This window comes from Equus caballus, chromosome 29 (assembly GCF_041296265.1).
Source record: "Equus caballus isolate H_3958 breed thoroughbred chromosome 29, TB-T2T, whole genome shotgun sequence".
In the NCBI taxonomy this organism is placed as follows: Eukaryota; Metazoa; Chordata; class Mammalia; order Perissodactyla; family Equidae; genus Equus; species Equus caballus.
Genome location: NC_091712.1, coordinates 18,095,069 through 18,122,251, shown reverse-complemented (window position 1 = coordinate 18,122,251; position 27,183 = coordinate 18,095,069). Strand labels below are relative to the sequence as shown.

Genomic DNA, 27,183 nt, shown 5'->3' with positions numbered 1-27,183 from the left:
TGCTATAGCCTGAATGTTTGTGTTTCCCCCAAAATTCGTATGGTGAAGCCTAATCCCCAGTGTGATGCTATTTGGAGGTGGGGCTTTTGGGAGATAATTTGGGTTAGATGAGATTATGGGGGTAAGTACCCCCATAATAGGATTAGTGTCCTTATAAAATGAGAAAGAGACTAGAGCTTTCTGTCTCTACCATGTGAGGAAACAGCAAAAAGCTGGCTGTCCACAAGCTAGGAAGGGGCCCTCACCAAGAATCAAATCTTCAGGTACCTTGATCTTGGACTTACCAGACTCCAGCACCACAAGAAATAAATATTTGTTGTTTAAGCCACCCAGTCTACAGTATTTTGTTATAGCAGCCCAAACTACAAGAGACACCTTCTTTTCTTATAGTCTTGGATGCCTTGATATGAGGATGTAAATCTTGGACCTAAAGCTGGCTGCCTTCTAGAGACCAGGAGGAGACAAGCCTGAGGACAAAAGCTAACTCATCCATGACAGCAGAATGGAAAGACAGAAAGATCCCAAGAGCCCAATGACAGCAGTTAGCTGACACCTGAACCAACTATAAAACCATCTTTCTTCCAGATTTCTAGTTATATGAGATCATAAAATTTACTTATTATTTAAGCCATTTTCAGTTGGGTCTTCTGTTACTTGCCAGCTAAAGGATTCTAACTGATATAGAAAGAAAGGTATGTTCACTGAGACAGGTGTGGATGAAATTAACTTTGCCTAGTGGAGACAGAGGAATTTGAGGGAGTTTCAGCCTGAAGTTTCACTTATTAAACAAAATGAAGCTCATATAGATCTATTTTATAAAAGGACTGGCCTTAACAGCTCTTTTCTGCTTTAAAAAATCTAGTGTTTCTAATGATAACAATAGCTATTAATGAAGAAGATGATGATGATAAGCTCATGGTTATTAAAGTATTTTTTAAAAGCAGGCATTTTATCCTTGTATTGTTTACCTTTTGCATTCCATTTGACTTCCATAGTGAAACCATACCAATCTCTTTTACTTTCTAACAATTTTCAAGTCCGTTTCATCTTTCATACTTTCATAGTATATAACACTATACCAAAATATAGTTTACAGAAGGAATCTTTAACTTTGAAGAACAAATACTCTGAAAACCAAAAAATTTATGAAAAGATTTCTATTTTTATTTCCACACATTTTCTAAATCTGTTCAGGAAAAGAAAACATTTCAACCACATCTGCGGAATGCTACCTTTGATTCATATCAGAGGGTGGAAAATCAACACTGTAGCCACATAGATAAACACCAGACAAAGCATGATTTGAGCACAAATAACAAAAAACACTACAATTGTGTGCCTTTCCAAGCAGTCCCCAAATGGTGAGAAAAATTTTTTGCAAGTTAACTTCTAAGACAGTTTTTGAAGCCCAAAACATTTTTCCTATAGAAACAATGTTACTATGAGTCATTCCATTACTAGGAATAATAAAAGCCTTATAAAACCATATGCATAAGACTATTGTTTGAACTACACCCAAGCAGAATAATACTTTTTCCTTTGGAAAATACATCATTTTCTCCCTCCACCCTCTACCAAGTCCCAGGGGAACGGGCCTAGTCATGGATTCTGTTCACCTCTCCAACGCCCTCTCTCTTCACTCTCTACTCGCCACACTCTGCCACACTGTACTTCCTCAAGCTGCAGGGCCTTCTCCTCTCCAAGTCACTGCTCTCATGCCCTTCCTGTCCTCTCCTTGGTCACCTCCACTCAGCCGTTTGGTCTCAGCTTAAATGCTCCTTCCTCAAGAAGGCACACTTGTCCCCACACTAGTCAGGTGTCCCTGCTACACTTCCCCACCACAGCATTTATCACACTTACTATAATCACTTAGCCTATCTCCCCTATAATCTTCATGTCGGGGTTACACTTTATTTGCCATTATTTTAACCCCAGAGCTTAGAAGAGTGGCTGGCATTTTGAACATGCTTAATACATATTTGTTTGTATAATGAATTTTCACAAGAGAAGAGAATTTTCACAATGCATTTTTAACCTGATCTGTGGAATATTTAACCTGATCTTATGCTCATTACTAAGGAAAAAAGAGTCCAAAGAAGACGTCTCCACTTCTGAATACATACCTACAGATTGTTCATGGGGAGAAGGTTACTATCCAACTTCTTCCCCACTGCTGGTTTATAAAGCAACTTAAAGGGATCATCAAAATTCTAGCAAACAGGATTATTACCTTTTCAAATGCAGCTGAAATCACACTAAACCATCATGTATTCAGTTACAAAATTTTGCCATAAATTACACTCATAATTTCAGTGATCATGTTATTCCATCACCTTGACATATTGTAGTTCATTAAAACATTCACCAAATTTCAATAATTTAGTTCAACATTGACTGAACAACTACTGTGTGCCAGGCCCTGAGGCACAACTGACCACCCCTAACCTCAAGAACAGCCCAGTCAAGGGGCAGGGTTTGACTCATACACCCAGGACTGCAGTGCAGGCCTGGGTGCAAATGAGCGGGCAGCTCACCAGCAGTGCTGAGTTGGTCAGGACGCCCCCTGCATCCCACTGCAGCTCTCAAGGGATGAGAAGTCAACAGGAGGTCAGATGGAAGAGGGAGAAAACACATACACATGGCCAAGGCATAAGAAGCTGAAATCATACATGTTCAGAGACAGGCAGTGGCTGGGTTAGCTATAGCTCAAGAAACAAATAGGAGGGAATGACCGCAATACCTTAAAACCTCACCAGAACTGAGAGTTACTTTAAGTTTCAGTACTTTCGAGAGAAGAGAAGGGGTGACTCAAGATTGATTTAAAATGCATTTCTTTGATTACCATGATGATGAACATATTCCCACATTATTATTAAATGTATTACTCATTATCTGCTAAAATTCTCTGTCCACTTATGTACTAAATCTTGATTTTTTTTCCTCATTAAGTTTGAGAGAGTTCTTCAGGTATTACAGATATTAACCCTTAGTCATACTTGATATGAACATTTCCCCCAGTCTATTATTTTTTCACTGTGAATAAGTCTTAAATTTTATATATTCAAAACTGTTGTTCTTTTCCTTGGTGAGTTTTTCATTGCTCCGATACTGAGTTACTGATCTTTCACAAATCTGATAAATATTACATTCTATTTTCTACTTTTTCTGAAATTTGATTTTAAAACTACTTAGCTCTTTAATAAAAACAAATTTAGCTCTGGATAGCAGCTAGACCTGATCCAGGCACGATGTGCATAAACACGCACATATAATCGCTAACCGTCCTCTCCCAACCCTGCTCCCACTCCCTCTGCTAGAAGATAGCTGGGAACTCCCTTTCTTCCAAACGCATTCATTTTCATTCAAGTCCTCCTACATAACAATGCTGGGAAGAAGGCAGCTGGAGTAGCTGTCCTTTGCACTGTCTTTAGAGATGGCCCTGAGACATCCACATACTCTATGAAAGAATTAAGAATTAATATTTTAAAGTACATATCAAGGTCAGAAAACACTTAAGGGATGCATCAGCAATAAAAAATCAATGCTGACTTTAAAGTGCTGGTGGCAATATTCACTGCTATATCTTCTAAGCCACCCAAACTAGAAACAAATAATCTAAGGTTTCTTTCAGGGCCTGGCATGACATAGCCTTTTGACTTCATGTTATGGAAGGCAATTTTCAAATTAGAAAAGGGGTCCTAGTTGAGTGGTTTGCAGTTGAGCATGTCTGACTCCCATGGGGAGTTTGGAAATTGGAGGGGAGGGGCACTTTTCAGATGTCAAAATGAGGGAACACACATTGTTACCGGCAAGGAACCAGGCCTTGTGTTTCGCAACGTACGGGCAATCTTGTAAAACAAAAACTCGCCCCACCCCAAATGCCAACAGCCACCTCACTTCAGCTAAGAGCCTTACAGCCCAAAAGGACCTGTTTCCAATATCTAGTAAAGACAAGTCTCCCGACTTCCATTTATTCTATCTATCCTGCCATAGGTACATGTTGTCCAGTGGGAGGGCCAGCCCTGGGAAGACTGCGAGGTAGTCCTGGATATACGGATGTCTTGCTTACTCCTCCTGTGGGGTCTTACTTTACTTCCCATTTTGGCCTGAATTCAAGTAACATCCCTGCAAGTTAATGGCCTTTGATTACTCTCTTCTCACTCTGCTCAACCAACACCTGTTTCCTGCAAGTTTTCAAAAAATGTGTGATAAACAAATCACACTAAGATATTACTCTCATGACAATACATTGCTTCCTCTTCTCAGGGACATTTGAATTTAAGGCTTAAACCAAAATACCACGTCTTACCATTTCCTCTATTACCACCCTGGTCCAAGCTACTATCATCTTTTTACTTATTACCACAGTAGCTTCTTAACTAGTCTTCCTGCTTCAACTTTCCAACTCATAGTCTATTCTCAGCAAAGATCTGACCTAAGTGAGATCATATCATTTCTTAGCCCAAAATTCTCTGAGAGCCCCCTAGTTCACTCAGAATAAAAGCCAAAGCATCTCCAACGGCCTGCAGGGTCACGAATGATCTGAAATGAGGAAAGCTGGAGGAAGAGCATATCAGGGAAAAGGAACAGTAGTCCAGTTTGGTCATGTTAAGTTTGAGATGCCTAAGAGACATTCAAGTGGAGAGGCCGAAAAGGTGTCCTCCCTCAATTCTCAGAAGAGAGGTTTAGGCTAGATAAGCGGTTCTTGCCTATGGGTGATTTTGCACCCCAGGAGACATCTGGCAACATGTAGAGACATTTTTGGTTACATGCCTGGGGTAGAGGGGGTTCTACTGGCATCTGGTGGGTAGAGGCCAGAGATGCTGTTAAACATACTACAATGCATATGACAGTCCCCACAACAAAAAACAATCCAGTCCAGGGCCAGCCCTGTGACAGAGAGGTTAAGTTCGTGCGCTCCGCTTTGGCAGCCCTGGGTATCACCAGTTCGGATCCTGGGCCCAGACATGGGATCGCTCATCAAGCCATGCTCAGGTGGCATCCCATGTGCCACAACTAGAAGGACCTACAACTAGAATATACAACTATGTACTGGGGGGCTTCGGGGAGGAAAAGAAGGGAAAAAAAAAACAAAATAAGATTGGCAATAGATGTTAGCTCAAGTGCCAACCTTTAAAATAATGAGATAAAATAATCCAGCCCAAAATGTCACTAATGCCAAGGTTGAGAAACCCTGGCCTAGAATTATAAATATGAAAGATTTGTTCAAATAGATCATACACAAAACTAAAAATGCCAAGTAAGAAAAAAGAGGACTAAACTTTGAGGAACTCCTCTTTCAGAAGTCCGGTAAAAGTGGAAGAACCAACACAGAAGACTGAAAAGTGGGATCCAGAATGGGAAAAGGAAAACCAGGAAAGGGTGTGTGACAAACACCAAGAGAAGAGTGTTTCTGAAAGGAAGCAATACTCAACTGTGGTCAGCCGCATGGAGAACCGCTAAGAGGTCAGGTAACAGGGTAGGGGTAAGCGGTTTGAAAGAATGGAGGAGGTATGCTGTGGGGAGAGAGATAATAGAGGCACTCGGGGAGGCTGCAGGGCATTTTCCAGGCTGCTAAGTATATCACTAAAGTGAAACCAACAGGCAGGTAGTTCCCTCATCCAGTCCTGAAGCTTTGCCAGATAGAAGAGATCAAAGAGGTGCAAAGGAATTGAGGGAATTTGCAGGAGAGTAATTTAACTGAGGCAGCCAGGCTGATAAGGAAGGAATTGATGACAGAAGGGAACTGATGAATAGAGAGAAATGGAGGTTAATGAATGGGAAGTCTTGATAAAGTGATAAACATTTTCCCACATCAATAAATATACTTCTCTAACGTGCTTTCCATTGCTCCATAATAACAGCCTATTTCTTGATATTATGAAAGTAAATGTGATTTTACTTTAATAAGAAAGAACTATGGGGCTGGCCTCGTGGCCAAGTGGTTTAGTTCGCAGGCTCTGCTTCGGCAGCCCAGTGTTTCGCTGGTTCGGATCCTGGGCGCGGACGTAGCACTGCTCATCAAGCCATGCTGGGGCAGCATCCCACACAGCAGAACCAGAAGGACCTACAACTAGAATATGCAACTATGTACTGGGGGAGAAGAAGAAAGAAAGAAAAAAAATGATTGGCAAGAGATGTTAGCTCAGGTGCCAATCTTTAAACAAAAATAAAGAACTATCTACTATCTGGACACTCTCGCCATCCTGTTTACTTTTCCAGATCAGGATCAAATGGCATTTATGGAAAAGGCCATCTTATTGCGAAAGATATACTAAGTAACAGACATGGGTTAAACTACCAGCTCCTTCATTTACTAATACTGTGACCTTGAACAACTTACTTAACCTCTCTGAACCTAAATCTCTTACCTAATAGATTGTGGTTGGCCGAAAAATGCCCCCTCCTAAGGATGTCCATGTCCCAATTCCTAGAATCTGCGAATATGTTATGTTACATGGCAAGAGGGAGTTAAAGCTGCTAATCAACTGACCTTAAAATAAGGAGAGTAACCTGCATTATCCAGGTGGTCCCAAAGTATCCACAAGGGTCCTTAAAGGCAGAAGAGGGAAGCAGAAGAGTTAGAACCAGAGAGACGGCATATGAGAAAGACTTAACCTGCCATTGCTGGTTTCAAGACAGATGGAGGCTGCAAGCCAAGGAACGTGGGCAGCCTCTAGAAGCTGGAAAAGACAAGAAAGCTGATGTCCCCTAAAGCCTCCAGAAAGGAACAAAGCCCTGCCGACACTCAGTAAGACCCACGGTGGGCTCCTAACCTCCAGAACTGTAAGATGATAAACTTGTGTTGTTTTAAGCCATGAAGTTTTGTTAATTTGTCACAGCAGCAATAGGAGACTAATACACAGGTAAAACGAATCATCTTCCCAAATTGTGCAGATTAACCAAGATAACGTATACATATATATATAAAATGCCTAACAGAATGCCTAGCACATAGGAAGCTTTGAATAACTGCTATTGATATTATTAGTGTTAATACTATTAATAGCACCAAAACCAATAGGAGTCAACAGAAAGAATACTGTCTCAGTTCAAGAACTTACTCAACTCTGTGACCAAAGTTATCTTAGTTAACCTCTGTAGGACTCAGTTCTCTCACAAAACAAAATGAGAAGACCTCGAATAGATGACTTCTGAAGTTTCCGCCAGCTCTAAAATTTTATCATTCTAAAATTTAATTCTTTAATGACACATTCTATTTATTGTTAACTATTCAGAAAATCCTATTAAATAAAAAATAGTAAGCCAAGCAGTTTTCCTTTTATGTTTCAACATTTTCAGTATTTTATATTGCTGAGTTATAGCCTTATAAAGTTGAGTCACTGCATAAAAATCACAGACCGACAAGCAAGGAAAAATATCTGTCATCCTGCTACTATTTAAAGACCTTATAATCAAGCTACAACAATAATAGTATCTTCTTAAATACATTCCCATATATGACCTCGTTTATTCTTTTTTAACAGCTTTATTGAGATATAATTCATATACCATACAGTCACCATTTTAAAGTATACAATTCATTGGTTTTAGTATATTCCCAGAGTCGTGCAACCATCACAACAATTTTAGACTGTTTTCATCATCCCAAAAAGAAACTCCCTACCCAGGAGCAATCACCGCCCCCCATCCCGTCCTCCAATCCCCACAAAACACTAATCTACTTTCTGTCCCTATGGATTAGCCTATTCTTGACATTTCACATAAGTGGAATCATATAATATAGGGCATTTTGTGTCTAGTATCTTTCACTTAAGCATAATGTTCTGAGATTCATCTGTGCTGTAGCATATATCAGTACTTCATTCCTCCTTACTGATGACTAATATTCCATTGTACGGATACATCACATTTTGTTCATCCATTCACCTGTTGATGGACATTTGGGTTTTTTCTGTTTTTTAACTAGCAGGAATAATGCTGCTATGAACATTCACATACAAGTGTTTGTGTGGATGTATGTTTCCATTTCTCTTGGGTATACACCTAGGAGCAGAACTGCTGGGTAACATATGGTAACTATGTTTTAACCTTTTAAAGAAGTGCCAAGCTGTTTTCCAAAGGCTGCTCACCTTTACATTCCCACTAGCAATGGATGAAGATTTCAAGTTCTCCACATCATTACCAACACTTATTATCTGTCTTTGATTATAGCAAACTAATGGGTGTTAAGTGCTATCTTTTGTAGTTTTGATTTGCATACTTCTATGACTAATGATGTTGAGCATCTTTTCATGTGCTTGGTGGCCATTTATAAGTCTTCATTGGAGAAATGTCTATTCAGATCCTTTGCCCATTTTTTAATTGGGTTATTTGTCCTTTTTAATATTGAGTTGTAAGAGTTCATTATAAATTCTGGATACAAGTCCACTGTCATATATAATTTTCATGTATTTTCTCATATTCTGTGTATTTCATCTAATCTTAGTGCAGCTACTTACACTAAATAAACAGATTCTGCGCTGCTATCCCCATTTTACAGATAGAATTGGCATGTTACATGATTAAACAGACTTAACAACAGGGAAACTCAAAAAAAAACACTTACAGCTATGCTACTGTTTTTACTAATTTAAAGGGGCCATATATTCAGAACAATATTGTGACGGCAAACCCAGGAAGTCTTTCTCGTTCAAGCCAGATGCTGTCCTGTATCTACAACCAGACAATATTATTTCCACACTTCTATCAAAGACGGCTCATTCAGTCACTCAAAATACAGTTATTAAGTGTGACACCGCAGGTGCCATGCTACTTACTCCTAGCCCAGCATGCATCAGTGAAAGTGACCAGACCGATGCCCTCAATAGTCTTATAATTTGGTGGTGTTATGCAAAATCCCTAGCCCTAAATCAATTTCTTAATGACAAAGAAATTTTTTATCTTAGTACTTAAAGATCCACCTTCAACTCAGAGGAAACATTACAGATTTTAATGCAAGTGATATCCCTTTTGTTTTTAATCCAAAGTGTAAAACTTATTTTGTGGCTCAGGACAACCTTGTTTTGAGTATTGGCCTTAGTAGGCCATCTCCTTGTTCATATAAATCCTTTTTTAAGCAGCAATGCTTACTCTAATGACATTTGTCCAAATGAAACTTGACTAAAGGAAGAAAATACTCATATTTTTACCTTTAACCAGAAAAGCTTGACGGTTCAGAGTCTGTATTATGGCCAGTTCCTACTCCATGGTGAAGAAAAATGTTAGAGTAGCTCCATTAAACATAAAAAAAAGTAGAGAACTACATATCTGACAACCTAAAAAGGTAGTTCTAACCTTGTCTATCAAAGCATTCCCAACGCAGAGCAGAGGGATCGAACAATCCCCAGAAGACTGGAGGCATAGCCCTAAGTGGCCCAAGCAAACTTTTCATTTCTTGATCTTATGTTTTTTGTCCTTAAAGAGTTCACACAAATGTTCCATTCTAAACTACAATAAGTCTTTTCTGTTGTTATAAAAAACATTTAACATCCTTAATTAGGGTCAATATAAGAATTTGCTGGGAAGGACAGACAGAACTTACAGCTTATAATTAGAACTACACTAATTTTTACTGTGCAAATTTAGTAAATTAAGTACCAGCCAGCAAGTAAAAGTACCACTTGGGAAGATGCACCATGCCCACCTCATGGCTGTGAGTGCCCTCAGCACACTGTTCTGTAACTGTGTGCATGCTGCCGTCTGGCCAGCTAGGTGACTAAGGATTAAGAAGGCACAGGCTGAGCTGGGACAGCATGACCCGAGGTGACCCCATGGACGCCTGCTGCAAGAGAGGCAGCATCACAGTTCAAGGCCAGGCTTTTCCCCACTGTGACTTGAGAGGCTGGGGCTTTTCTGGAGGCGTCTCGGGGTTGCTTAGAGGGGTCAGAGAACAGCTGTAAGTGGGCAGAGCACTGTACTCCCGACTTCTATTTCTCTCATCTTCACCTGTCTTACATAGCAGACTTCCATGAAAGTTTTCTGAAGACTGAAATCAAACTGCGGAAAAAAGTCTGAAAACCTAAATCGAGAGGAAGTCTTGGTGCAGCACACAACAATGTGCATCAGATCTGAAAGACAAGGTGAGGACCAAATGGGAGAATGAATAATGAAACTGGTGAGGAGCAGAGTCAAAAACAGGAAAGGGTGCGGTATAAGGCAAGGGTCGGGGTCAGGCCTTCATCCACTGAAAAGAATGCCTATTGTGGAGTGGGTGCGTCTGCTTAAAGCAGCAGCAATGGGATCCGTCACCCAGAAGCACCCAGCTGCTGAAATCTCAAACTCCAAACGCTGCTTGCAGGCCACAAACTCTTATCCTTCTAGCTCTCTACACTCCTCACCTCCCACTGCCAATCAATTCTCCACAAAGCAGCTAACTCGAACCATAAGAAAAGACAGTTACTCCTCTGATTCGAATCTTCCAGTGACTTTCCCATGACACTTGAATAAAATCCTAAATCCTTCTGGCAGCCCTAATGTATCATGACTCTCATTAATCACCCCTCTCCTCCGGGCTCCTGCTCCCCAGTGCTCTGGCTGCTTCTCAGGCAAGCTCCCAGCCAGGGCTCGGCCAGGATGTTTCCTTACCCGGGATGCTCTTTGCAAGGCTACGTCCTGACTACATTCGACTCTCTGCTCAGAGGTCACCTCTTCCAAAGCCTCTTCCCGTTCACATTATCATAAAATAGCAGATGCATGACTCTCTACCCCCTTACTCCTCTTCATTTTCTTTTTAACATGTTTTTACCATGTGAAGTTATATATACAGATATGTTTGTTGTCTACCTCCCCACCAAAAGTAAGCTCTACCAGGGCAGGGACTTTGTTTTGATCTAGATAGCCACACCACTCAGAACAGTGTCTGGAAGACAAATGCTCAATATTTATTGAATGAATGAATAAGATAGATATACTTGATCTTAAGTATGTTTAAGCTTCCAGTTTTTCCCTGACTCCTTTCTCTACTTTTTTCCTAACCCATCAACCATGCTCCAAGCTTCCTCTCTGTCCCCTATAACCAGGATCTAATTGCCCAATTTTGCCCACTCTCTTGCCTAAACTCTCAACTTTCTCGCTGGCTTGTCCTTCCGCTAAACCAATCTAAGAAGCTACTTCTTCAGTGCCACCCCCCAATCATCTAGAGATTACTGCTTTAAAAAGCCCCAACCATGAGGACCGGGGACTCTGCAAATGCACAGTCTCCCATCTCTGTAGGCCCTTACTCACTGCTGCCCATCAATCTTTTTTGTGCCCCCAACAGGCTCCCTCTCTCACATCCCACAGAATTCATTCCAGACCTGCATCACTTTCTTCAAGCTTCCTACTCTCCCCTCCACTCAGCAAGTGACATCATTTCCACAGAAACAAAAGAGAGGTGATTAGGTCAGACTCCCTCAGTTTCCTCTTACCACGTTCCTGGCAGTGCAGAGGAAGGATGTCCCTCTTCCTGCCCAAAGCTAACCTTCAACCGGAACTCGAGCCATCCAGCCCACCTCCTTATGGATCTGATGCCACGTCTATCCACTGTCCCCTCCAAATCTTCAACTTCTCTTTCTCTTCTGACATTTCCCCCACTGCATATATATGCTTAAACCTCTCCTACCATAAAGCAAACAAAACTAATACATTTCCCTAGACATAATGTCTCTCTCTTGCCACTGTCCTATTTGTCCCTTTCCCTTCACAGCCAAGCGTCTTGAAGGATAGTTTAAACTATTTCTACCACCCCTCCAAATTCACTACTTAACCTTCTACAATCCAGATTTTGCCTGCAAACACAAAACTACTCTCTCGAAAATACAGATGACTTTTCAACCGAAAATTCATTCAGAATTTACTAGGCCTGTCAATTTAATATTGACATTCTTAATCTTAAAATGCTTGCCTCTTGGCTTCAGTAACGTTAGTCTTTCTTGGTGTTCTACGTTTCTGGACCTTTCTTCGCAGTCTGTGTGATGTGAGAAAAGCCTCTACACACGGTGTAGCAGTGCAAAGTACAGGCTCTGTCTTAGTCAGCTCAGGCTGCTGTAACAGAAATTTATTTTCTCACAGTTCTGGAAGCTGGCAGTCTGAGACCAGGGTGCCAGCACACTTGAGTTCCAGCAAGAGCCTCTCCCTGGACTGCAGAAGACCGCCTTCTCACTGTGTCCCCACATGCAAGAGACACATGGTGTTTCTGCCTCTTCTCACAAGGGCACCAGGTCCCTCGGATCAGGCACCTATCCTGATGACCCCACTTAACCTTGATCACCTCATTTAACCTTAATCACCTCCTTAAAAGTCTTACCAGTCCATAGCAGCAAAAAAAGTGAAATTTTAAGTAAAGTATGATAAACTTGAATGTTATGTAACAACTGTGCAAGAATAAGAACTCTAAAGCGACAAAGAAAACGGATATCACAAGAAAATATCAGGATACAAAATTTTATATAAATATGTAAACATATGCATATGAAATAAAAAGGAATATATCATAATCATAACAGGAGTGATGTTCAAGTAAGAGTTTATTTCTAAACTCTTTGTTAGACAATTCGAAAAATAAATTTTTAAAGAAAGAATATATAAACAAAAAGCTTCAATTGGAAAAAAAATCACAAAGAACAATTCCAAATCTGACTTTCTACGTCTGTTTCCTGCTTACATCATTGCCATCTGTATTAACTAGGATATAGGCTAAACTGCTGTAACAAAACCGAGAATGCAGTGGCTCAAATAAAAGAGGTTTATTTCCCTCTCACGTAAGAGTCCAGGGGCAGACAAGTGGTCTCAGGAAGGTGGGCAACTCTCCTCAGTCCAGAGACTGAGGTTCTTCCTCTCTTGTCCCACCACTGGAGGGGGCGCTGTCCTTGTCTGTATGACAGAAGCTGGCTCACCAATACCTCATTCATGGGGATGGGGAAAAAAGAATATGACAAACAAGGAGCTTTTTAATACAAATGTAGTTTACAAGTTGCACACATCACTTCCACTCCCATCCACTGGTCTAAACTTAGACATACGGCCTCATCTGACTACAAGGAGCCTAAGAAATACAGTTTCTATGTAGGGGTTATGTGCCTAGCTAAATATGGGAGGTGGGAGTGCATCTTTCTTCCCACTCTGGAAGAGTTATCTCCTTTCTAAAGGGATAACGTAAAGCCCCATCCAGTTACTGGATTCAGCTCAAAGTCTAGGATTTGTGAGTGATGCACAACCTCTTCAACAGGTAACGATGTGGCTCCGTCCCAGCCCGGTGACCTACAAACTAACGGACAAGTAACCTTTGCTCTCCACCACCACCACCATCATACCCAATAGACAATGAAATGCAAATAAAATGAATTTAATTAAGTCTTCTATTCTGAAAAGAAAAGAATGGCAAATACATATTCTTAGCAATGACGAAATACTGCTGGACAGGAATGGCAAAGAATCCCCACTCTACCAGGGAAGCAAGTCCCTTGGTTAAACTTGTTCTGTTCTCTGGGGTGATCCCCTTTGTCAGTTCGTCTGATGGAGCGTGGTTCTGCCTCTGGAAGATTCTTTTTTTCCATTATGCTTTCTGGCCATATATGAAGTGGACACGAAAGAGTATGCACTCCAAAAAGGTAGCAAAGAGCTGGGGGTCAAGCAAATTTAGGGGTCAAGGGTTGCCTTAGGTGTCAAACAATGTCAAGCCATCCCAGGCTTTTGCAAGCCAAACTTATGGCATCTTTGACAACACAACCTTCTCAAAAATTCAATAGGTCTGTTTGCCTTCAGTCAGAGCCAAGTGAAAGTAACCGCAACCAAATATTTAGTCTGGTCATAGATATTAAACTTGTCATTTCTCCTCTTTTATTTGCTGGCCTCTGTGACAGATCGCTCTCTCTTTCCCTCGATTTAAGGTTAGCTACCTTGAGGTCATCTGATTTACAGGAGGATTATATCATCACACCCCATTTACATCAGAGTAGGCCATGTGATTTGAGATAGTCCTTCCTGCCTTGACTGATTTCAGCCTCAACAATTTCATTTGTTTTGGCCAATAAAATATGAACAAAATACATGCCACTCCAAGCAGTTGGTTCTGCCATGTCTCTTTTCCGTCTGCCATGGAATAGCAATGTCCCCCAAAGGCCTATTCCTTTGGCTTGAATAACAGAGCATGTGGAACAGAGCTACAGACATGTCACAAGTAGGAAATAAACCTCTGTTGTAGGGAACTGAGACTTTGTAACCAGAGCTTCACCCAGCTTAACTGATTGGTTCAGGTGGGAAGCTAAATCCTTAATTTGATCCTTGCCTGGACTGGCTTCCACTGTCAGCCAAGAAATTCTAATGAGACGTTCCTGAGGATGAATCTTACCTCTTGCTGTTTGAGAAGCAATTTTTCCAACCCTGTTAGTACTCCAAATTACTGTCCTTTCAGTCAATTCAGAGCACAAGCCATGGGCAGAGAGAAACTCCTTTAGCAAAGCACACTCCCTTCCAACTCTTATTGCAAACTAGCTAACCGTTCCCTTATCTCACACCCTCTTGCAGCTCCTTGCTAAAGCAGCAAGGAGTAGTGAACTCATTTTAGCAGTCTTTCTAACCACTTCCCTGGAGGTACGAACTAGATAGGCACATTGACTGCCTTCCAAGTTATCAGAGGTGACAGTTTCCCCTAAGGTTTTGCTGCAGCATAGTATAGGTCACCAGTTTTCTAGCCTATAACATAGTGCCCACTGCCTGTCGACCAACCACTCAGCCAGCGCCCTGCATTTTAGCTTTTCATTATGCAAACACCCCACTTCAAAACAACAGTTTCGGCATTATATGGGGTATGGGGTAAGCTGTTGTGACAAAATGATGTAAACTACAGTGGCTCAAAGAAGAAAGAAGTTGATTTTCTTCCTTAAAACAGTGGAGAGATAGGCAGGTGCTGGGAGGAGGAGGAGTAGTTGGTTCTGCTCCACAATGTCATCCAGGGACTAGGCTGATGAGGGATGGCTCTACTCTCCTCATCAAAGGACTCCTATCTCTGGGTTCAAGGCAGTGCTTGCCATTATACTTCTTGCCGCCTTCCAGTCAGTAGGAACAGGTCAAGCACCTTATCTTTAAGTAGATAAACCAGAAGTTGCACCTATCACTTTGGCTCACATCTAACTGGCCCAAACCTAACTGCATAGCCATACCTACAGGCAGGGGAAGTTGAAAAATACAGTCTCTAAGTGGGTAGCCACGTACTCAGCTAGACCAGAGGGGTCTAATACTACAAGACAGGAGGAAGAACTAGATACTGCACAATTATTAGCAGTCTGTGCCATACCTCACACAACCTATTCTCAATAGTTAGAGGATTTTTTTAAAAGCATATTTCAGACCGTGGCACTCTGTTCAAAACCTCTACTGGCTTCCTACTTCAATTAGCATAAAAACCAAAGTCTTCACCTGGCCTACAATCCCCATGCAATCTGTTCCCCTCATTACCTCTCTCACCTCATCTCCTAACACACTTCCCATAAAATAAACATCAAATGGATTAAACATCTAAATATGAAAGGTAATACTATGAAACTAATGAAAGAAAAAGGATAATACATTTGTGACCTTGAGTAATGAAAGATCTCAAAAGTATAAACAACATGGGGGAATTCTGATGGAATTGACTCCATCAAAATTAAAGACTGGTTATTCAACAAAGGACACTATATACAAAGTTAACAGACAGACAAAAGACTGGAAGAAAATGTTTATAACAACAACAACAAAAAAGGGATATAGTAACTAGCATATGCCAAGAACTCTCTAGAAAAATAACAAGACAGAAAATTTGGTAAGAGACAGAAGTAGACAATTCACAGAAGAAAAGATCAAGTTGTCAGATAAAAATACAGGATGCCTCATGAAATTTGAATTAAAGATAAACAACGGAAAACATTTTAGTATAAGCATGTCCCAACTATTACATAGCATATACTTATACCATAAATTGTGGTGTTTATCTGAAATTCAAATTTAACAGAGTGTCCTGTATTTTTATTTGCTAAATCTGGCAACTGTAGGTGAAATCCATATGGCTAATAAGTAAATGAAAAGAAGCTCAGCCTCACTAGTAAATCACAGAATTGCAAATTAAACTATGAGGTACCATTTTATATCCATTATATCAGTAAAGCCTAGAAAATAAGGCTTTTACTGAACAGTAGTATATAACTCTTGGTTTTTTTCCATTTTACTACAAAAGACTACCTAACCTAAGATTCCTTCTTGATCATATCACTACGTAATAAAAGCTCAACTATTCACTGCACAGGCAGAGAGAAAAAACACATTTCAAATCTATTATTTCATATTATAGATAGCACAGAAATAATGCCAGTAACCATACGCAGGCATCACAGACAACTTTTTCCTGGAAAATTCAAGTACCTATTTAGCATAAATTTATAAAATTTAAATGCTGAGGATAAAAGCACTTGAGGATCATTTAGGAGTTAAACAACCACTCTTTCATAAACAATATCATAATATTCATTTTAATACTGGGTTAGTCTTAACCTCTTACAGTTAACTATCATAGCAGGTCAGAAACTTGGACTATAAACCAAAACAAGAATCAGGCTTCACGTCTTCAAAAAGCTCCCACATAAAAATGGTCTACCTAAAATGCAAATAAAGCTTTATCACTGAATAATAGCTATCTTGAAGTCAGCGAGGTGAGACACAAAAGCTCTGGGTTAAGAAATAGGGGCTGCATACAAACACACAGCACCCACTCTTTTTTAAATATTATGAGCTTATTTCATATGTAAATAAAGTATATGGAGTATTTTAAATAAAATTTCAACACAAAAAATAAAGTATACTAAAACTCATTTTGCCTTCCCTAACTTCTAAGACAAAGAATGCCCTCTGAGCTTCTTCTAACATCTCCATAGGAAAGTATTTTTAAAACTAAAATATTACTGTGAGAGATCAATTTAGAAAAGATCTACTTTTTGTCACAGTTCTGGTAAATAGTCATAAATAGTTCTTTATTTCATTCTAAAGAATAAAAATATTCTACAACAAATGTTAAACCAAAATACTTTATATAAATTGTACTATGATATAATAATTGTGGTAAAATGATTCACAGATACTCAAATGATTCAGACTACCTTATATAAAAGACATGCAATATAATCATTAAACTTCTAAAATGTTGGTAAGAATAATTGCTAGTTAATTTTCAAAAAGTAATCACTTCTAGATGTATCTCTAACTATAGCAAGAACAGTAAACTTTTAGATCTATAATTCAGTATTCATCAAGGCTAATTTTGGCAGGCATGTGATACAACACACTCCGACAAGACAGAAAAATAGACATAAAAGTAACACAGCTTCACCACAATGTTTAAAGCATTAAAGTATTTCCATAAATAACATATTACCTTTTTAACCACATATAAAAATAATCCTTGAAGCAGCCCGGGTCCCAAATATCATATAATCCTGAGACTGGTAGATAGAAAAAAAATGATATTCATTGCACTCATTTTTTTTCTAAGTTTCAGAAGAAAGGTAAAATCAAAACTGTTATATTAGCACAACTGCTAACATAAATGATTGACATAAATGTGGAAAATAAAAAGTACCTATTCTCCAACGTCAAGAAAGGAAAAGATTCTTCTTTGGCTCTTGTCCCAAGGTGGGAACAAGTAACCACAGAACTGGTTTTAAATATGCCCCAACCAATCAGCTTTAAACTCTACTCAACTTTTCCACTTAAGTACACAGCTGAGAAAGTTGGCCAATGAGCCGCTGCCCCTCTTCAGTACCCTGGCTCCTCAAAGCTGGCCAGTGCCTAAACTCCAAGTTTAAAGTCGGCCAATCTGTAACTCTCTCTCTTTTGAAAGAAGCCAATCCTAAAACTTCATGCTTCCTCAAAATCCTATCAAAGTACATCCCTGCCTGTTAGGAGGACTATATTCTGCAAGTATAGTTCTCCCTTGCTTAGCAAGTATGAAATTCAGCTTTGTTCCAGCCACACTTGTATGGTGGTCTCTTCCCTCAATAATACAATAAATATTACGGTTACTTTGATATTAGCATTTTTCTTCATGGAGCGAAGAAAAATATTTTTGTAACAATAATTCAGTTTTATGGAAAGTTGGGAATCTTCACCTCTTAAGTCTAATTATATTCCTTCTTGCCCAATACACAATTGCACTAACAAAGGTGTCCTTTTCCTTCTCTCAATCCCAGACCCACAATTTCATACTATCAATGGTCCAAATTCAGCTAATGGATGTATTATATGAAACATTAAAATTCCCAACTACTGAAACTTACATCAAGAATTGAATATCATCAAATAATCTTCAAACAAAATGATAACTGGTCAAATATCTAAGTAGATATTCTTTCTGATCTAATGGAAATGACAGTGTGGCTTGGTTTTATAAGATCTGAAAACCTAAATTCTAAATCCTATCTTTGAAACTGATTTATTGGGTAAACAGATAACCTCTTCTTAACTTTTCCAATCTAGAAAATAAAGTGACTATCATCAGCTCTGAGCACCTCACAAAAATGGTACACTCATTTAGAGTAAGACGAACTCTGTTTCAGAAAGGAAAATAAAAACCAACCATTATTTATCATTTTGTTTGTTGTTAAAGTCAATCAGTCAGGTTTAGGTCAGCATGGAGAAAAAGTAAGAGAAACAGCCTCACATTTGACATGAAAGATGGCTAAAGAGAGTAACATGGATTCTAATTAGAAAACTAGAATGAATGGGAGTCCTACCCCAAATGTAAATCCCTCTATTACGTTGGCAAAGTAATCACGCCAGGTGGGTGCCTCACCCAAGTACACTCAAACACAGCGGAAAGCCATCTCTCTGGACTGCTTTTGAACTTAGTGTTCTCAAAACATAAATTCTAAACAGCAAGTAATGCTACCTTATGGCTTATCAAAACTCAGTGAAGTTTCCACTCAAGTCCAATCAGAGTAGGATTACAAACAGTGAATTATGAATTGATTCAAGCGACAACATGAACATTTGACTAGGTGTTGAAGGAAACCAGAATATCACCCCAAAATATGCCACTTTGACATACTGGTTATTTTGAATTAAAGGTACTTAAGAAATAGCAGGTGCAAGGACACTCTGACTCTCATTTTTTCTTCCTGAAAGCAAGAGATAAAACTCCCACAGGAAAGGTACCCTCCCTGTACCAGGAGGAAGAAAGACATTCTTACCGCCAGAGATGGGAACTGGGGACTGAGAAATCTTGTTAAACTAACCCTTATATTCCCAGTTCCTAGTTCCTTAACTTCTTCATCATTTACTGCCCCTAGCCCAAACCCCTCTGTCTTGTCAAATCTTCACGAATTTGTTTCTTTGCCTAAAATGTATAAAAGCTTCCTGCTCTGGTCACTTCTTCGGCTCTTCATTCTCTTATGAAGGCTCCCATGTACATAAAAAAGTTTAATAAATGTGTATGTTTTTCTCCTGTTAATCTGTCCTATGTCACTTTAATTCTTAGGCCCAGCTAGAGAGTAAAGGAGGGGAGATGAGAATTTTCCCTCCCCTACAGTGTCAAGAGACCTACTTAGTTAGGTTAGGCATAGATTTGGTGAATTATCCAGAAACTGTCAAATTCACTAGAGAAGAATACCTAGAAAGGTAGCACAGCTCAGTGGCAATAATCAAAACTCTATTATGAATTGGGCGACCTTGAATAAGTTACTTAATATCTCTGAACCAGTTTCTTCATCTATAAAATAGAAATAATAACCCTATTTCATAGGACTGTAAGGAAGATTAAATGGGATAACAATAACTGGTAACTTTAAAAATGTCCTAAGCATCAAAACCTGAGTCCTAGATTTGCTTTTGTCACCAACTTGCTATAATACATATGGCAAGTCATTTGATCTAAGTCTGTTTCCTCATCTGTCAAATAGTGAGGGTAATGCATGTCCTACACATTTCATGGGGTGTTTATGATAATCACATACGAAAATTAATGTGAAAAGGATTTCTGAAATACATAAACAACCATGTAACTATGAGATAGTTAATTCAATATGTACAAAACTGAAGGGGATTCATATACCAAACCTGTTACAATCCAGGATTATATAATGCCTGGATTAAATTAGTTTTACTAAGAAAAAAAAATTCCATGGCTAAAAACAAACTGAAAACCCTAGACACATTGGCAACCAAAAGAAATCAAGGCTATTAGTTACAAGAATTATTTTCCATGCAATTCTAAGCAAGGAACCAAATTAGCTCAGATTTCCAACATACTAAAAGCAGTTCAACACAATCCTTTGTACAAGTTAGGTGTTTGCCACATACAACTACCACCTCAACATCTAAAGTATCAAAAAAAAAAGAAAAAGAAATATATATTTCAAGGTTTCGCAACAACAGTAGCACTGACATTTTGCACTACTTTTTTTGTCGGGGTTGTCCTATGCATTGTAGGATACTCAGGAGCATCCCTGGCCTCCACCAACTAGATGCCAGGAGCAATGACCCCTAGATGGTTTTGACAACCAAAAATGTCTCCAGACATTGCCAAAGGTCCTCAGGGTGAGCTGGGGTAAGGGACACAATCATCTCCAGTGGAGATCCACTGAGCTAAATCCATAGTACTCCATCCCAGTGTTTAGCTCACATTTCTCTCTCTATAGCTTGGTGGCTTAGAACGCAGCTTGAAACCAGCAGTTTTACAATATAAGTTTTGCAAATAGAACGCTGCCTATAGGACAGCAATATCTTAAGAAGAATTATAGGTATGGTGGGGAGTTATGGTTAAATCACCCTTTCCACCAACATGCTGTTCTTGCTTAAGCTTCTCTAAGAATTTTCTTCTTGGGTGTTCCTCTGGGGCGACAACTTGGTTAACTTATCACTAAAGGTTAGTCTCCACCCAGACTTACTAATTATTACTCATTAGTTTTTATGTGGGGGAAAAAAAAAATCAAGCCTCATGATTTTAATTTCTAAGCAACTAATCTGAAATGAATCAAAATTAAGTGCTACATATCTATTTAAATATATTCAAACATTTACAATGTTAAGTAAAAGTACACAAACTAATATTCAGTTATTACTAATATATGATGTGTGTATATATGCATGTATATATATATACATATATAGATATAAGTTGAAAGTAATATGCAAAAATAAAAGAAACTACAAGAAGCAGAATTTTAAGAATTATATTTAATGCCCACTACATTCCATCACTGGGCTAGACACATGGTTTTCCACAAGAAACAATTTCCATATATTTACATTTGTACTCTTAACATAAAGTAGTTTTTAAATTTGCTTATGTAAATACAAATTTTAAAAGGAATTTGGATTTTATAAGTTATATAGGATGCTATATTTCATCTGGTCAGTGTTAGAAAGAGTGGCTTCTGTTGTCTTTAAACAGGAGGTCTTACCGTTCTGGCTCTGCTGCGAGCTATCTGACACAACTGAAGAACCATCAACCTGCCTTGCTAAGCCTGAACTTAAAAAAGTGACAAAGCCCCAGCAATCAACAGGCCATTTAAGATGCAATTCTACTTTACCATATCTAATGTTCTTAAGGAAGCTAACTGCAATTGTAGTATAAAGAAATATTAATCATTTCAACTCCATTAAATTTAGGAATGCCACAAGAGCAGATTTAAAATTTGTGAACTGCAAAATGGGATGGCTCATCTCTACATTTATATTGGTGGAGGGTTCCTGTTTAGAGTTATAGTGAACTTGGTCTTCAGATCAACTCTCCCACTGAAAGCTAAAAAAGCTAAATAAAATATAATTTCATATATTGTAGGGGCTGGCCCCGTGGCCGAGTGGTTAAGTTCGCGCGCTCCGCTGCAGGCGGCCCAGTGTTTCGTTGGTTCGAATCCTGGGCGCGGACATGGCACTGCTCGTCAGACCACGCTGAGGCAGCGTCCCACATGCCACAACTAGAAGGACCCACAACGAAATATACAACTATGTACCGGGGGGCTTTGGGGAGAAAAAGGAGAAAAATAAAATCTTTAAAAATATATATATATATAATTTCATATATTGTAAGAAAAAAACTCAGAAATTAACCATAAAATCTACAATGGTGTAATTTTATATAATGTTTTAATGGTTCGAGTTTGAAATACTCATGATAGGAAGTAATAAAATTGTGACAAATGTGCTAAGGTTGTAGTACATCCTGAAAGCGATCTACAGAAATAAGACACTTACTTTTGTGTATATAGTTCTAGTTTCTATGTTCCACATATAAGAAATGTAATCTATAATTCCACCTATGTCTATCTCGTCAGATCCCCTATGACAAAAAATGTATCTCAAAGAGATGATCAGCAGGGAAACTCAAACTTATCCGAATATGTGGAACTTTGGCGTGATACACTTCAACTGGTGGAAACCTGCCGAAATACTTCACACAGCCCCTCCATCACTCTGTTATGCAAGCTGCAACATTCAAGCCAACTCCCTTATTTCACTAGTGAGCCCTGTCAACACTGAGGTAATAGAACTGGAAAAACTCATCACTCTACAATGATATTCCAGCATCAAAACATATTTCATTTGGTAAAACTTCTATCGTTGCCAAACAAAACTAATGCAAATATAGTAAAATATGCAAGATTTGGGGTAATTCTTTTGTTGAAAAGGACTCTTAGGGAGCCTCAAATTCAGCCTGCAATTGCTTAGGCATTCTTTAGCTCCTTTCACCCTTTCATGCCCCATCCCTCGAGTATATGGGTGCAGGGGGCTGCAGGAGGCCAGAAGGAACTAATCAGCATGCATTTATGCACTCAGTCTACTATGCTTTTATTCCCACAGGTTCTTCCTCATACTCTGCTCCTCCAGGAAGAGCACTATGTTTTATTCATCTCTGAACTCCCAAAACCTAACCAAATGTCCTGCATATAAAGTCATCCCTAACATCCACTACACAGCAGGCACTGGATTAGGGACAAGATATAGAGAAATAAAAGACATACAGACTTCATCCTCATGGAACCTCATGGAAGGGGAGATACTGAATATTGGCTGAGTGAACAGAGTCAAGAAATGGAAGGCCAGTTAGCACAGCCCCACTGCCTATGTTATTTTCTCCCACTGCCAACCAAGGCTTAGATGAGGAACAAAAGCAGGCTTTCTCTTCAGAACTATGAACGTGTCTCTCCAGCCCTGACCATTCCCCTGAGTTTCATATTCACCTATCCAACTGCCTACTCAACAAGTCCACTTGGAAGTAGTTACAGGGACTAATGCATGGACTCCAAAGCCAGACTGCTTGAGTCTGAAGCCCACTCACAAGTTGGAGGACTTCAGGTAAGTCACTTTTAACTTCTCTGTGCCTCCGTTGTCTCATTTGTGAAATGGGGACTATAACAGTTCCTAGCATATGCAACTGTTATATGGATTAGATGAATTAATATATGCAAAAGTGCCTAAAACCCTGCCTGGCACACAGCTTATGCTCACATAGTGCTTAGTATCATTACTAGCACTATCACTTCTGTTACTTTAACAGGCATCTAAACCTTGTCCATGACAGAATTTGTGATTTTCTTCCCAAACCTCTCTCTCCCTTCTCAGTAAACAGCACCACTATTCTCCCAGTTGTTCCAGCCCAAAACCTAAGAAGTCATCACTTCTCCCTTTTCCTCACATTCCACATTCGTAAGGCCACACCAGCAGCTCTACCATCAAAAGTATATCATGAATTCCACCACTCACTATCATCTCTATAACTACCCCCGTTAGCTCAAGACCCTCCATTGCTCCCCCAGGGAACAGCAACAGCCTTCCAGCTCCCCATTTTCAATACACCCCACGTCATGACCCTACAATTCTTCATCCAATAAAACTGAAATCACATGCTGTTCCCCTGGTGTAAACCTTCAGAATATGTAGAAGAGCATCTTACACCACAGCCTACAAGGGCCCCCACGTCTGCCTGGCCCCCCGACATCACGCGCCACCACTCTCCCCCTTCCTCGCTGTGTTCTAGACACTCTCACCCTGCGATGCCTTGTCCACCTCAGGCTTGTCTCCACCTCAAAGCATTGCTTCGTGCTGCTCCTGCTGCGAGGCGGTACCGTGTTGTCCTTTGGGGGCACTGACTGAAGTCAGACTGCCCAAATTCAAATACTGTCTCTACCACGTTTTAGCTGTGCAACCTTGAGCAAATTCTTAACCTTTCCGTGTGTCAGTTTCCTCATCAATAAAAATGGAGACTTTATACTTACCTCCTAGGGTGGCTGTAAAAATGCAATTTAGTGTTTAGAAGAGTGCATCACACACAGGAAGCTCCACTAATGTTTACTGCTGTTACTATTCCTGCCTGAAATGTTCTCGCCGCAGGCTCTTCCTCTCACTTCAACCGATTCAGGTGTCAGCTCCTTAGGAAGGCCCTCCCTGGGGGACCCTATCCAAGCCCACCTGCCCTGTTGCCCCACTGTCAGTCTCCTACCTTCCTCCACTTCACCGAGCTCATCACTATCTGAAATGATACCACCTACTCATTCTTTGTCGCCTATTTCCCCACAGGAACATGAGCTCCACTAGGCTGGAGACAAGTGTCTTATTTGCTCTTCTCTTCTAGTTCTGACTCAGAACCTGACTTCTGAACCCACACGCCTCTTAGCCAGGCCAGGGGACCTACACTAACTTCTCAAGAACAATCCCATAGACAGCCTTCCATTTTCACCCATGATCTCACTTGATCCTTGAAAAAGCAACAGCAGATATATCATCATCTCCCATTTGAGACGGAGAAAGTAAGTTCCAAGTTTGGGTGACTTGTCTTCGGACACAAAGCTACTAACAAGTGGAACAAAAATTAGAATCCCTGCTTTCTGACTCTAAGGTGCCTCAACCTAGGAAGGAAGGGTATTACGCCCCCGAAATGAATTTACAGAAATGTGCTCTCTCAATCTCCCGTATAAATACACCCTGGGGTGTGCACAACATTGTTCCCTTCAAAGTTTCTGACAAGTACTTGTCCCTGAATTTAAGAAGTATTCTAATACAGCACTAATCATCAATAATGTACTAACCCCTGGCAGGCCAAGAAATCCAAGCAGTCAGACTGATGATCGAATATCCAAGCTGACGCGCCCACAATCCCTAAAACTCAGTGTATCTCTGTTGAGTTTTATGTTCTAGTTCCAGCACGCTAAAAGTTTTCTCAGCAAAACCCACACGAGGGGGCCTGTAATTGCTAAGAACATTGTGATAACGTCACCAGTTATTTCTTGATCCCTGTTCCACCAAGTTCATTGACAAGAGGTCAGATGCCCATCAGGCTCAAGCGCGCTGTCCATGATGAGATGGGGGATGGGGAGAAGGGGTGAGAAGGCAAAATCGGGAAAAACATCCCTCCCTACAAAACCTTTGTCAATGGCCACTGGCCACCACATTCTCAGAATACCGACTAAGTTTCCTCGTAGCAAATTTCCATGCTTGTGTCACCTCACGTGCTCTCACAATGTTCCCGGTCCCGTGGGAATAACAGGGAGGCCAACAGCGGCTTTACCTCCCTTTTACACAAAAAGGAAACTGAGGCAGCAAGTGGTTATCTTTACAAGTTGTCCTCAGCGATCTGGTCACTTGCGGGACCCCAAAGGAAGCCCGGATATGGAGTCTTGGAGAGAATCCTCCATCCTCGACTTAACGTGTCAAACTCTGGGGCTGGGGAAGCTAAGTCCCTTCATCAGGAAGGAAAAACCAGGCTTCCCCATTTGGACCTTGCGCGGCCGGCCTCGCCCGCCGGCTCCCAGGGGAGAAGGCGCGGGCCCGTGCGGGGCGCGGCCCCACCGCCTCGCACGCCGGGCCCCTCCCGCCGCAGAGGGCGCGCTCGCGCCCGGGCGGGCACCTGTCCCCTCCCCACCTTTGGCGGCTCCGCGGACCAAGCAAGGGTCCGACGCCCCACAGCCACTACCAGCTGGGGACCGCTGGCAGCAGGGCGAGCGCCGCAGGCCCAGTGGGCTGCAGGAATCCTCCGAAACTTACAGTTTTCCTACAGCGTGCGCGTCACGGCGAGGTGACGTCACGGGCCCCGGCGTTCCGGGAGGTCAGGCCGCAGGGCGCGGACCACTCGGCCCCACGGCTCCGCCCCAGCGCGCCGGCGGGAGAGACGCCCTTTTGCTCAGCGGCCCCGCCCCCGCCGTGGGGCGCTGGGCGCAGGCGCGGAAAGCGCGGCCGCCGCCTGGTGGGCTTCGCAGGCCGGGACGCTTCGGGCGGGGGCTGCTTTGCTGGAGCTTCGTTTAAAGCGTGTGGCGGGGGTTCAATAGAAGGGGACGAAGACCCCCGGGAACACAGCAAACAGGCTGTCGCCCAGGTGGTCGGAGTGGGACGCCAGAGTTGTGAGGTAGATTCTCCACAGACATTGCCTGCCTTCCCTCACGTGTTCGTTAAAAGTTCTCCACGTGTGGAATCAGCCGTTTGTTCCCCATCAGGTGCCGGCGGGTCGTCGGTCGGGAGGAGCCCCCTCTCCCACGAGCCCTCGCTCCGACCCGGCCCCGCCCCGCGCGGAGCTGCCCCGGCTCGGCCCCGCCCCCTCGAGCCCGCCCTTCCGGCTCCCGCTCGGGACTCGGCTGGGTGCCACCTGCCCCGCCCTGTCCCGGCGCCGCCTCCAGCCCTTTCTGTTGAGAGTGTAGCCTCTCCCCTTCCTACTGGATTTCCCGTTTGGGCTCAATGAAGCTGCTTACAGACTACCGTTCACGTCTGTCAAATTTAACAAACGGCGATCTGTATAAGCAGATAGGTACGCTTCTTCTCTGGAGCCAACTTGCCGCCGCCCCCGCTCACGTGACGACCCCTTCCTGTGCCCGACTCCGGTCTCGGTTCTTCTGCGCTCTTAGGACCAGAAGAGCTCTGGTTAAAAGATGGCTCAGTGGAAAGAAAGATGAAGGCTCGAGGAACTGACAGTGTATTAGATTATTTCTGTCTTGTAGGATCCTTGTATTACCTTATAAGCAGAAAAAAAGTAAATGTTATCCTAAAGAGTAGCTCAGAAAAATCTGTCTTGGGGGAAAAAAATAAAGAATGGGAAAAACAGGCCTTGGAAATAGACCCTAAGGAGGAAGTATTGAAAATAGCAAGGATTAGTGTTAAAAACTTACTTGGAATCGTGACAAATGGCTAGGTCAGTCGTGGCATTTTGCCAGGCAGCTCCAGTGTAAATAAAGCCTGAAACAATGGTTTGTT

General features: G+C 41.2%; 2 protein-coding genes across 19 annotated transcripts in view; one reads left to right on the top strand and one right to left on the bottom strand.

The window, feature by feature from the left end:
* Positions 1 to 26,139, bottom strand: part of ZNF438 (zinc finger protein 438) — a 186,225-nt gene extending 160,086 nt beyond the window's left edge. For 6 of the 18 annotated variants that reach the window (XM_070255478.1, XM_070255482.1, XM_023632032.2 and 3 more), the window contains exon 1: positions 25,987 to 26,124. The gene's annotated coding sequence lies outside the window, so the exon portion shown is untranslated. Of the gene's footprint in view, positions 1 to 17,383; positions 17,402 to 25,864 lie in introns of those variants that run through there. The other 12 variants (XM_023632028.2, XM_070255494.1, XM_070255488.1 and 9 more) reach the window with 12 other exon arrangements.
* Positions 1 to 27,183, top strand: part of LOC102149358 (uncharacterized) — a 50,411-nt gene that overhangs the window by 1,386 nt on the left and 21,842 nt on the right. Inside the window, exon 2 of the mRNA XM_023631938.2 lies at positions 25,692 to 26,344. Within this exon, the coding sequence (XP_023487706.2) occupies positions 25,692 to 26,344 (653 nt within the window). The remainder of the gene's footprint in view (positions 1 to 25,691; positions 26,345 to 27,183) is intronic.